A 13,271-nucleotide genomic window follows, 5' to 3' on the forward strand; every position below is an offset into this window, starting at 1 on the left:
GAAAATAAGAAGGAAAATATGACATTAGGTAACACAAATAAATGAATAGGAACAAGATGAAAGCATAAAGAAAAATGATTGGATTACTTATAGGTCCAAGAATTTGGGTATATATCTGCTTTTAAAATATCTGTTTTAATTTAAGAATAAATGTATTCATAGATTCATAAAGGTTGTGGAAGTTGCTTTGGTCAGACAGTAAAGACTTACGCTATGAAGTTCCACAGAAAAGTGTGGAGTTACACTAGGTCTATATCAAGAGAAATTGCACTACATCAAGAGGAAGACTATGTATAATTTATAGAGAAAAAATAGTTGCAAAGTATACAGTTCAAGAGAGCAAGAAAAGGTTAAGATTAAAAAATATAGAACAATTTTGATCGGAATTAAAATTGGTTTTGGAAATACCAGGGAGGAAAAGCTTTTAACAAATTCAACATATTATTATCCATCTTATACACATAATTAAAATATTCCTTTCAGCATTCTATCATTTTAGTTTCATTCTAAATTGTGTTTTTTTTTTGAAGTACGGGGAAAAAAGGCTAAATTAGGAGCCTCCAGCAAGGTGAGTGAACTTAAAAATGAAAGAGATAAAATCATTCAGGATGAAAAGGAATTGAGAAGATGATGAAAGGACCATATGTTGAAGAGTGGAATTGACTTCTATAAATGTTAGTGCCTAAAAAAAAAGAAAAAAATGAATATGGCAAGAGGACAGGGAAGACCAAGAAAGTTGTAATCCTCAAAAAGCAAAGCAATGTGTATAGAGAATAGGAATACAAAGCAATGTATATATTGTATTAAATTATATGTGAATGTAATGTTTAAATTCAGTTAGGAACATGTAATACTTACTGGTCCAGAGCAATCTGCTTTTAGTTAGGGGAATTTATTTTTGGATAGTGCCAAACTGCATGGTCTGAAGTAGCACAATTTTTAAACTTCACAGTCTGAAGTTTAGCGCAATTCAGAAGCGAAACAGAAAATTCTGGGATCACAAACTTGCTGGATTCCTGAACTGGTGAGTTTTGCACATTCCTAGAACCAGCATATGGACTTGGTGAAAAAATTATTTGCAAGAATAGAAAGGAAATTACAGTATAGTGAATAGTGTTGATGTACACCAGAGTTAATTATATTCCTTTCCTTCTTTCTTAACTCTTCTCTTTAATTTCCTGTGCATGTTATTTGTTTCTTTTTTCCAACACTTTGCATAATATGGCTGATTCTGAAGGGGAATGGGGTGGTGGCGGTGGTGTAGATAAGTGATTTGTATTGCATATCCACAAAGTTTGGGTACAGAATCCAACCCTTTACTGGATGACTTGGCTGTGTGCCTTTTAGAGGGTTTCTTGGCCTTATCTATTATGGGCATCTCTCATGGGTGTGGCAGGAGCTGGGGCTTCAGCAAGGGATTATTTCAGAGGTGGGCTGCTGGGGTTCGGGAGAATCTCTAGCTAAGATTTTCTGCAGTTCAGAGAACCCCCGAGTCCTCCCCTGAGTCCCCACGTGGCCCGTTTTGGATGCAGGTAAATGTAGGGCACGCGTGGAGGCTCAGGGAGGGTGAAAAATGGGTCTACTGCAAGTTTGGGAAGGCCAGAAATAGGCCTGTTTCTGGCCTCCAGAGGGCCTCTGGAGCCTGGGGAGACCGTTTTCGCCCTCCCGGAGGCTCAATGAAAGCCTCCAGGGCCCGGGGAGGGCAAAAACCCCCCCCCCCCCCATGGTGCAAGAGGCCGACTAGGCCACCGAGCAACCAGGCAGAGAACCCTTTGCTAAAAATTTTGAAGCCCAACCCTGGATTAATTGGAACTCTGAGAATATGTCACAGGCCCTCTCTTAAAATGGCTGCAGCAAAAGGGATGGCCAGATAGAAAAATCTCATTTACTAGAAGGGTGGTTCTTCCCTCCAAGAAGCCATTTGATTTCCCCACCCCGTTGAGAGACAAGCATATTTCCAAAGAAAGTGCTGGATTCGCCCAGAGGTGGTATTCAGCCAGTTCGGATCGGTTCGGGTGAACCGGTAATAGCGATCTGTGGGTGGCTCAGCTCACCTGTCCCGGCGCTACGCCGTCCTATTTAGCTGCGTTTTCAAGCCGTGTGCATGCGTGGAAGCCGCGGTCACATTTTCGGTGTGGGCGAATCAGTAGGTAAATTATGTGAACCCCATCCCTGCACCCGCCCATTCTTTTTATTCTTCCAGAAAAGTCTTTTGAGATCTAAGCTAGAATATAGAGATATCTTAGGGGGAAAAAACGAGACTTGGTTGTGATGGTTTTCTATGCACCACCACCCTATCTTTCCATTTAGATTTAAAAGACTCTAAATACAACTTTATAATTCAATGGGGCAGAGTGCCAGATAGGTGACAAGGTTTATTATTCCCCAAATAACCAAAAGGTTAAAAAGTTGTTGCTACAAGAAACTTTTGTCTTTTCTTTCAGGCTCAGTGTTTCAGCAGCCACCTAGTCAACATGGTATTTGGCTCCCTCTTCTGGCCAAAAATGTAATAATTGTTCAATACAGTAAATAAATTTTGTTAACAAACTATACAGCTTGTTGTAATAGCAGGTAAAATAAGTTCTGGGATAAATAGAGCTTTTATCTGGTCCTTTCCAAATCATTTATGTTTCTGTCTGTAGGATGAATTGTGTGTTTGCAATTCAATTTCCAATAACAACCAAATCTTGCTTTATTTTATTTTTGTTGTGCAACATGGTCAATGCTTATTGTCTCTATTTGACCAAATTTTTCTTTTATTAAACATTTTAAAGAGTAAGCAAGCAAATAAAATTAGAAAAAATAGCTACATAAATATATCAGTACAATATAGTAATTGGTCAAAAGAATTGTGGAATCTGTACAGTTAGTGCTCATTATATCTTTGTTGAGAAATTAACCATAAAACCCAAAATACGTTACATTTATTTAACAATATGGGGAAGGGACGTATTTCTTTTGTACTGGTCAGTTACTTTTGTATTCAGCTCATTTTCATTTTATTATATCATTATTTTCAATTCCTCATATTTATTTTTTTAATATTATTATTTCACTTATTAATTCAACCTCTGTTGTTTTTCTTACATTCTAAGTCACAGCCTTCCATACGTCATGGTCATTATAGATATTGACTTTCATTGCCAATCATATCCTTGGTCAATCAAAAGAAGAAAGAGTCTAAAGAGAAAAATCTGTTTACATAACTCCTGGCTTTTTATGAAAATTCTAATTTCTTTTCCTTAACATTTCTTTTCTACCCATCAGGCTGCAGAAGAATGGAAGTTTGTTGCAATGGTGGTGGATCATCTTCTGCTTGGCATCTTCATGTTAGTTTGCATCATTGGAACCCTTGCGGTTTTTGCTGGCCGTCTCCTTGAATTAAGCCAGCAAGCTTGAAATAAGGACATTCGGTGAGAGAGCATGGTTTGTCCTTGAGTAAGTGAACTTCAGGAGATTTATAGAAGGAAACTTTCTTAGCCCACCTCTGTCCTGTAGCTCCCAATATCTCTATTCAGGAGGATCTCTCAATTGTTCCAAATGTTTTCATATATAGTTCAAGGGCTATAGCAGCAAAATAGGGTGCAAACTTCCTTCAGTGAACATTCTAATATCAACAAGATACAAAACCATGTCTTAATTCATGCATTTTAAGGAATAGCCATATGCCCTCCTTCTGATATTTCAAAATATCAATCAGTGTGGATAAATATGTAAGGATAATATAGACATATTTTAAGCTGTAAGTTTGTTGAGCAATTTGCCTTAAATGACATTTTTTAGAATTCCCACAACACCGTGAATCTGAAGCCTTGTGTAAAACTTGTCATTCACTCTAAAGTTTCTGCTTCCACATATTACATAAACACAAAAAGTAAAGGATTTTCTTAATAAAATCACTGGGCCGAGAGTTAAACTCCTGTTCTTTTCTAGATATTTAAGAAAACATCTAACAAGGCTATATAGTAATGTTTTTAGTGAAATATCTCCAGCAATATGGGATACTGAAATAGAAAATGCTCTTAGTTTTTAACACTTCAATCAATTCAGTTCCCAGAGGTGAAATCAAGCAGGTTCAGGTTTTCGCAGGGTAGTGAAAATTTTGAGTATTTCAGAGAACCAGTAGCGGAACTTTTGTGTAGTTCGGAGAACTGGCAAATACTATTTCTGGCTGGTCCTATATTGGGGAGGGAATGGGGATTTTGCAGTATCCTTCCCCTGGAGTGGGATGGAAATGGAGATTTTGCAGTATCCTTCCCCTGCCATGCTCACCAAGCCACACCACGCCCACCAAGCCACGGCCACAGAACTGGTAGTAAAAAAATTTGAATTTCACCACTGCCCCTAATGAATTGATCAGTATAAGTTAATTTTCTTTCTTTTTTTTTATTGAAAAAGTTTTACAACAACAATTACATTTTCCCCCTCCCCTCCCCACTCCTCCTTCTTCCCCCCTCCCTCCAAAACCCCCCTCTCCGCCCCCCCCCCCGACTTCCCGGAGCAAACGCAAGGTATAGTCCAATAAACAAACAGTCATACATTAAATTTTTAAAATCTAACACAATTATAATCCTTCTCTCTCACATAACCTGACTTCTTCCGTTAAAATCAAAAACAACATCCTTCATTCAAAGGCATTCTGAAATTTCTTAATCTGATATCTATTTTGAATATAATCAATCCAGTTCTTCCATTCATTTAAATATTTTTCTTGAGTACTGTCTTTCAAGAAGGCTGAGATTTTAGCCATCTCAGCCAAATTGGAAACTTTCAATATCCATTCTTCTATTGTGGGTAATTCTTTTTTTTCCCAATATTGTCCAATCAACAGCCTTGCTGCTGTTATTAAGTTCAAAATCAATTTAGTCTCAATCACTGTACAGTCTGTTGTTATTCCCAAAAGGAAAAATTGTGGTAATTTTTCTTATCCAGAAAGACTTAATTTTCTTACATGTCCACCATACATGAAAATATGTAGCAACATCACAATTACATCTCCAACATTTCGCTAGTATAAGTTAATTTTCTAAGCAAGCTCAGCCACTTCTGGCATGAACCACGATGTCAGATGATTCAGAGCATGAAGAATACCTCAGCTTATTAGGGAATGTCTTCAGTTGTTATTTCCCAATCTTTCTAAAATGCCACCAATTAGGGCATGGAGGAAAGTATGGCTCCCCCTACTACTTTCAATACCATTTTGCACCCCTGTGCACTTCCCAAGCAGGTGAAAAGGAAAATATATTGAAAATATATGGTAGCATCTTCATTTTGCAGGTCCATTCATAGCTCCAGTTTGTGTGTTTGTTGATGGCCCCAGATGGAGGCAAAGCCCATGACAAGGTCTGTTGGCTACTCTTGGGTACAAATGGAGTATCCCATTTCCACCTCTCTCCTAACCAAGAACTGCCAGAAGATGCAAATCCAAAAGGCATCCTGGGACTTCAATAGACCAAATTAATCATGCATAAAATGCTTTAGCTCTGTATGCTGAATCTATTGGAAATAGCGTTATTGACTATTGATGACCTGAATTGCTCTGACATGAGGGGTTGTTTGGTTTTTTGCTTGTTTACAGTTCCATCCACTTCCTCCTTGACTTCATTCCTTACTTTTTTGATGAGGCATGTTTCCATAACATAGAAATTTAATAAATAATAATAATAATAAAATAACGTCTCCCATCTCCTCTTGAGGATTTGATGTCAGTGCCAACAAAAATGAAATAATACCGCAGGAAAACATAAGGGTATCTCCTGTGCCCATGTCCAGATGTGCCCATGTCCAGATTTAACCAGATCGAAGGTCTGCCCTTTCAAAGCTTAAGGCGCAAACCTGTTTGTCTAGTCACACCAGCTCAACTGAATGCAATAGGATTTACTTCTTCATATAAATATAGGACAGTAACCTTGCAGAACTGATTTCACTCATGCCAATATACACCATGACACAAACTGTTGTTACAAAAACATTTTTTAGTATGGATTTAAATATGTAATTAACATTTTCTAATTCTACATAAAAATATTCTACGAAATAAAAATAAAATGTTAAATTCATTGGGAAAAAAACCATTACCCTCTCCAATCAAGTAATGGGGCCTTCAGATTATCTATTTATTTCCTTATTTACTCTCTCTTCATGCTTAAAGTTTCTGCATAAATTGACATTGTGATTTGTAGCTTACATTGGTCTTCTATTGTTCCAATGGAACTTCAGTAATAAATTTTGAAGTCATGATTAAAGGTGGAAAATGTTTCACTGTATGAGTGTAAATAATTCTGCAATCTCCCATATGTGTCTTCTTTAGATACGAGTGTCTAACCAAGAAAATTCATGCATTTATTCGTATACACCATGTAACTATCTATCTTAATTGCAGTTCTCTGCTTAGATGCAGTTTACCACAACCAACAATCATGGTTTTTCTCTTGTGATAGTCCGCTCTCAAAATTTTTGTGCTCCACGGGTATGATCCATCCCAGCCGCTGAATGCCACTATCAGCTGACATAAATGACAGTCTGGAAAAGCCCAATAAGAAAAGAAGATGTAGTAGGCAAGAATCATCTCATGTATCCCTATTGATCCCAAACCTTCTAATTTGAAATAGGAAGATGTATAGGATTCTATCATTTGCCCAATTAAAACACACCAAATTATACAAATTACATAAAAATGCTAAAATGCTTTGTTGTCTCCAAAATGGCAGCTGTGCTGGCGCAGTGGTTAGAATGCAGTACTGCAGGCTACTTCTGCTGACTGCCGTCTGCCAGCAGTTCGGCAATTTGAGTCCCAGTCTCAAGGTTGACTCAGCTTTCCACCCTTCCGAGGCCGGTAAAATGAGGACTCAGATTGTTGGGGGCAATATGCTGACTCTGTAAACCACTTAGAGAGGGCTGTAAAGCACCGTGAAGCGGTATATAAATCTAAGTAGCTACTTTTCAATGGAGAATATCAACTCAGAATCATTTCCTATTGTTCAATCAAATGCTACACATGTAGCCTTGAGAAAGCAGACAACTATACCAGCATAGAATTTCCTGTTGCCAGATTTGATCCTCTCTCTACTCCCTCCATTTTAAATCAGTGCATTCCTTTCACTTCACTTCACTTCACAGGAATGGGTGATATAAATCCCACCAAATTTGATACAAACTGAAATGGCCTTGCATAACATTGGAATAAGGGTGGGGGAAGTAGTATTTAAACATATTTAACCCTGGTGCTGCTCAAAACAACTTAACTCTACCTCACTAATGAAGTGGAACTGGAGATAAGGATGTTGCCAGGGAGACAGTAAAAAACAAGAGGTTGCCAGGACATGATTTTGCCATGGTTAGATGCAAATGAGGGAAGGCCTTTTGTTTCTTCTCAAGTATACAGTATGTTGTCTTGTTGAAGGACATTAAGTTTGTACCACCAGGGTTAAATCTATAATTTATAATCTCCAAACATCTATGGAGATTCTCATCATCCAGGTCTCGGTTGTCCCAAAAGTGCTTTTCCAAAAGGCAATTGGACTTCCTTGTTTTCTTTTTCCTTGAAAACATTTCCTTTCTCATCCACGAAGCTTCTTCAGTTCTAACTTAGATCTGAACAAGCTTCTTGGATGAGAAGCAAAAAGGAAAAGGAAAAAAAGAACAAGCAAGTCCAGTTGCCTTTTGGAAAAGCACCTTTGGGACTATCATGGGGACAGAAATCTAAGAGGAAAGATTTCACTTCAATGATTTTAAAGGTGCGGATTAAAGAATTCACATTTTCTTCATCCCTTTGTGCAAAATCCTATAAATTGTGACACAGAGTCCTGGTTACTATTCTTTACATTGAGGAAAAAAGACAGACAGGGGCTAATAATTCTTTTTTTGTTGTTGCCAATTGAACCATCTATTTCTCTCTCTATATATATATTTACATATACATACAGTATTCATACTTGCATACCTACATATCTTTGATTGGTGACTGGCTGGTTTCTTTTCAGAAGTGGTTTGCCATGACTTCTTCTCAGAGGGACTGGCCCAAGGTCACCCAGCTAGCTTCATGTCTAGTATGGGATTCGGACTCACACTCTCCGGATTTCTAGCCCCATGCCTTTAGCCTTTAACCTCTATGCCAAAATTCCTTAAATAAATAACCAACCAAGGTTCACACAGATCATCATTAGATTTCAATTCTCTCTCTCTCTCTCTCTCTCTGAAGTTTTATCTGGGATGTTCTGATTGATTTATCCATAGTGACTTTGGGTTCCTCATCAGTATTAGTTGACCTTTTCTGTTTGGGGTCTTCTGCAGCCCTGATATTGCACTTTGTGTTTCTTCATGGACCTGTATAGGACTTTATGAAGCTACTTTCTTAGCAGTTCTCTTTTTTTTTCTCACCTCTTCCTGACCCAATGGGGGAAGAAGCTGCAAGTGGCTTCAGATGATATAACTATAAAATGCCCTCTGTGGGTCATATGAGCAGAGACGTACTTTTCTTGCCAGGTGGGCTGGCATAACTCAAGTGATACTAATTAAAACGCTGACATGGGCATCAGATTTCAGAGGTGGTAAACGCTAAAGCTGTGATCACAGTGGAATTTTTGAGTTTGCTCATAAAACTGCTTACACCGGGGAAGAATTCAAAGCTATGGGTATGGCCAACTTAGGTGGGTTGAGGTCAGAATCTTCTGTGGGGGGAAATATAAACCTCAGCAGGGAACAAATCATAAACCAAAGGAATCATTCTTATGATTCAGATTATTATCTCCCTGGGAAAGAGACTGCTTTCCATAATTGACAATCTTAATGCCATTTTCTCCGTTAACGTGTGAATATCCTGGGCTGGATGTGATAAGAAAGAATAGCAATAACACTTAGACTTATATACCGCTCCACAGCATTCACAGCTCTTTCTAAGTGGTTTACAGAATCAGCATATTGCCCCTAACAATCTGGGTTCTCAAGAAGGGAAGGCTGAGTCAACCTTGAGCTGGTCAGAATCGAACTCCTGGCAGTGAATAGTGAGTTTAGCTTGCAATACTGCATTCTAAGCACTACGCCACCTGGCCCCATATTTGCTTACAAAGAACCAGAAAGGCATGGCCAGAGCAGCAGCAGGGCATTAATGGACATGACAGGGAATCCTATGGCAAGAGGATTCATAATTTTATGACAGAAAATTATGGAATCCCCAACAAATCCTTAAGTTAATAGCAGTGGTGAAATCCAATTTTTTTTATACTACCGGTTCTGTGGGCATGGTGTGGCGTGGTGGCTGTGGCTTAGTGGGCGTGGCAGGGGAAGGATACTGCAAAATCTCCATTCCCACTCCACTCTGGGGCCAGCCAGAGGTGGTATTTGCCGGTTCTCCGAACTGCTCAAAATTTCTGCTACCGGTTCTCCAGAACCTGCTGGATTTCACCCCTGGTTAATAGTAATAATAATACTGATAAGAAAGACAAAAGAAGTCTGGATAGTGGATGTTGCAGCACCTGAAGACAGCAGAATAGAAGGAACTGGAGAAAATCACAAAATACAAAGACCTGTTCCCAAGGACCTGGGGATAGGGAGATGTTGTTTAATAATATTAAAGGTATCATCACAGGACATAAGCTGTTTATTATCAACATCATATTCATCACCTTAATCTTCGCTCTGCCTTGACTTTCTTTCTTCGATTCTTTCTGTCCAAGAGAGCAAGATTGACACTAATAGGAATGATGAATCAATTAGATTGTGATATGTGATTGAGAACTAACACTAAGTGTGTGTCACAGAGAGATTGGCCATGTCCCCACTAGCATCTTTTAAACACATCCATCCATCACGGTGCCAAAATAGCAACAGCAAGGCCAGGCTTTCTATCACTTTAAGAATGCTGTGAAGATGCTGTAAGTCACTAGTGGCAAAACAGACATTATCTTTCTCAAAGTAAATCAAAAAGTAAGGTACAGATTATCTTCGTTGGCATTGATCTTTGGAGGGCTGGTTCACATAACTAGTTAGCCAGTAATGGAATTATAGTTCCTTATTTTTGACTCTCATAGCACCTGGCCGCATTAAGTAGATCAAGAACAATTTTTGGGGAACTGAATCTCTGCCTGCTCACTTCTTAGTTCTTCTTGGTATCCATGACCTCTAGCAGCAGCAAAACACTGGCAAGTCTTCCATGCTTGTGGTTGCAGTGCAGAATCATAGAAACACAGAATTGGAAGGTACCTCAGAGGGTATCTAATCCAAGCCCACTGCTCAATACAGGATCTAGTACAATATATTCAGACTTCTAGCCAAGACTTCACCACATCATATGGCAGCCTCTTCCATGTGGCAGCTCGTAGAGTTAGGAAGTTCTTCCTGATATCCAACCTGAACACTGCAGAAGTATGAAGGAGGACAAAGGGCTCAACTGGAGTGTGAAATTAGGAATAACGTATGAATGTGGAATTACAATAACCCTAGTAGGCCCCATCCACACAGTGCCTTTGCTTCAGTTCAGAGGCGGGTTTCAGCAGGTTCTGACTGGTTCTAGAGAACCGGTAGCGGAAATTTTGAGTAGTTTGGAGAACCGGTAGTAAAAATTCTGACTGGCCCCGCCCCCATGTATTCTCTGCCTCCCAAGTCCCAGCTGATCGGGAGGAAATGGGGATTTTGCAGTATCTTTCCCCTGCCATGCCCACCAATCCATGCCACACCCACCAAGCCACACCCACAAAATCGGTAGTAAAAATGTTTGAAACCCATCACTGCTCCAGTTGTAAGATTGTCATTTGCTGAGACTTACAATAGAGCCTCCATTTCAGGGCCAGCCTGCTGCTGACACAGGCAAAGTTGGATCTGGTAGGAAAGTAGTGTTTTCCACTGGAAAACAGAAAGCAACTACCCAAGCAAGTACTCTATGTTGCATGGAGGAGTCATCTTTGAAAGTCAGTGATTTGTTGGGATCTGTTGTGTCTCGTCCGATCTCACCACAGCCGGGGCCTTCTTATCTGCTTCCGAACACGGAGGAATGTCCTAGTATGCCTCCCGGCCCCAGCCCTGGCTCCATGCCCAGACAGGCTGAAGATGAGGAAGTATCTCCAGCCCCCAGCTCTGGCTCCATGCCCAGGCAAACAGAGCAACTAGACCCCTCCCCCTCCTCCACAGCATGTGAGCCTGAGGGAGGTCAATTGCCAACAGCTGCAGACTGGAGTGACCCTCGCCTCAGAAGACTTGATAGACGGAGGCAACAGAAGGAAGGGAGGGGCAGGCCTGGATAAGTGCTGAGTCATGGAGCCACACCCCATGGCCTATATAAAGGACCTGCTTTCTGGCATTCTCTGAGTCAGGCAAAGTCTAAACATATCTTGCTGAAGTCACTTCCTGGTCTCCTGCCTGCCCTGAGGACTTTGCTAGGACTTTGGCAGAGCTGCAGAGGCACGCCTGATTCGAATTTCCCTGACCCGGCCGTCAGCGGAGGAGTAGGACACGACAGGATCCAACTAACCCACTGCAGGATTGCGCCTTCCATCTGATTGCAGAGCTCCGTGTCTCCATGACCATTCCTGTTTTGTGTCCAAAGGGAACCAAATCTCATGACACCTTTTCCCCACCTATCCCATCCACCCAGTGGAATATGGATCTCCCGGAAGACTATTTAGGAGGGCCATATTCACATTAGTAAACTCTAGTCGGTGAAACTTTCCCCTCTCAGTACAGTAAATCAGGACTTTTGGATAGCTTTATGGAGCTGTAGAGCTTTGTAATGGCGTTGGCACTTCTCTCATACTTTCAACTTTCTTCTAACAGCAATTCTGTGTAAGTCTCTCTACATAAAAGAGCCTAGGACTCTGGGACTTAGTAAGAAAACAATCTGATGATTTGATCCTCCCAGGTATGTCTTTCGTTGAGGTCACTACTCCCCACAGCAATCACCACTTCCTACTATGCCAGTCTCAGACTCCCTTATCTTCCCTGCCTCATTCGTCTTCTTCTACCTGCCCTCCTCTCCCTTTGACTGCCACCTTGACTTGAGTAGCAACCTATCTTTCTTATCTCAAGAAACTAAATCAAAATCATCAGGTTTGGCAAAGACAGCTTGGAAGGATCCATGCATGGCTCAGAAACATGGAAGTGAGGTGGAGAATCTTTCTCTTCTATACTTCCCCAACAGCAGAAGTACAAAAGCCTCCACTTTGGGCCAGCTGAACCATTACCTATATACCGTATATACATTCAGCAGCTCTATTGATTTCCTCCCTAAGGCACAGTAAGAAGACCATGTGGAACAGAAGTTTTCAAAATTACTTTTCTTCCTTCCTTCCTTTTCAAGGCCAAGAGGAAAGCACATCACAGGGGCTTCATGTCTGAGCCCTAAACCAGCCCCCCCCAACCCCCGGTTTATGCACCAGCACCGGTCTATGACATGCCAGCAACTGAGCCACGCAAACAAGTGAAACCCCCATCCGCAAGATGGAGGCAGCATGCGAAACCACGTTCCCTCCGGTCCACAGAAAAACCTTTCTCCATTGGACCGGTCCCTGGTGCCTAAAAGGTTGGGGGGCCGCTGGCCTAAACCATTGATGGGCTTTTTTGATTTTTTTTCTTAGTTGACGGTGTTGTTCCTTCTTCAGCCAGCATCCACTGCTCTGAGAGTTTGTGGGAAAGCTGCTACTAAGTCAGTAGACAGATTATCTCATCAATGGCAACTCAAGTTGATGATGAGATGTCTGGGAAAAAGCATTTGAAAGTCACTCCACTTTAATGAGCTCAGTATAAACGAGGTTGGGAAATTCCTGTTGGTTTCCCCAATTCTTGTTTTTGTTTTTAATCTGTACATCACTCAGTGTTTTGCTGAATGGGCAGCCTACAAATGGGATAACTACATAAATTCTGTATTTACTCAAGATCAGAGAGTAAAATACCCTTACTCAAATCTGTACAGTTCTTGATTCCCCATTCTTGCCAGAAACATGGCAAGTCATTATAAGATCTGAAGGTTTCGTAATCTCTGCAGCTGTAGCCCAGGGATGACCACAAGGAGGCAATTTTTATTGATAGTGTGCATACACCCGGGGAGACCCCATACCAGTGATGAAATCCTACCAGTTCACACCAGTTCGGGCGAACCAGTAGTAAAAAAAAAAGCTACCGGTTGGTCCGAACCCGTATTTCCGACGATCAGCTGTGCCATGCAATTTATATTGCAGGAAATCCTACTTTCCAGCGAATCTAAATAATATGGCACAAGCTGTTTCCCCACCTTGCTGTTCTACTTATCTTGTTAAGCGTCCTTTTTCCGTGCGAAGCATGTG

The 13,271-nt window shown here is 40.7% G+C and overlaps 1 protein-coding gene across 3 annotated transcripts in view; it reads left to right on the top strand.

Moving 5' to 3' along the window:
* Positions 1 to 13,271, top strand: part of CHRNA1 (cholinergic receptor nicotinic alpha 1 subunit) — a 38,662-nt gene that overhangs the window by 21,317 nt on the left and 4,074 nt on the right. The window contains exons 9-10 of one of the 3 annotated variants that reach the window (XM_058190227.1): positions 3,268 to 3,438; positions 5,278 to 9,256. In XM_058190227.1, the coding sequence (XP_058046210.1) occupies positions 3,268 to 3,399 (132 nt within the window). In that variant the 3' untranslated portion in view covers positions 3,400 to 3,438; positions 5,278 to 9,256. Of the gene's footprint in view, positions 1 to 3,267; positions 9,257 to 13,271 lie in introns of those variants that run through there. The other 2 variants (XM_058190219.1, XM_058190210.1) reach the window with 2 other exon arrangements.

This window comes from Ahaetulla prasina, chromosome 1 (assembly GCF_028640845.1).
Source record: "Ahaetulla prasina isolate Xishuangbanna chromosome 1, ASM2864084v1, whole genome shotgun sequence".
NCBI classification, from domain to species: Eukaryota; Metazoa; Chordata; class Lepidosauria; order Squamata; family Colubridae; genus Ahaetulla; species Ahaetulla prasina.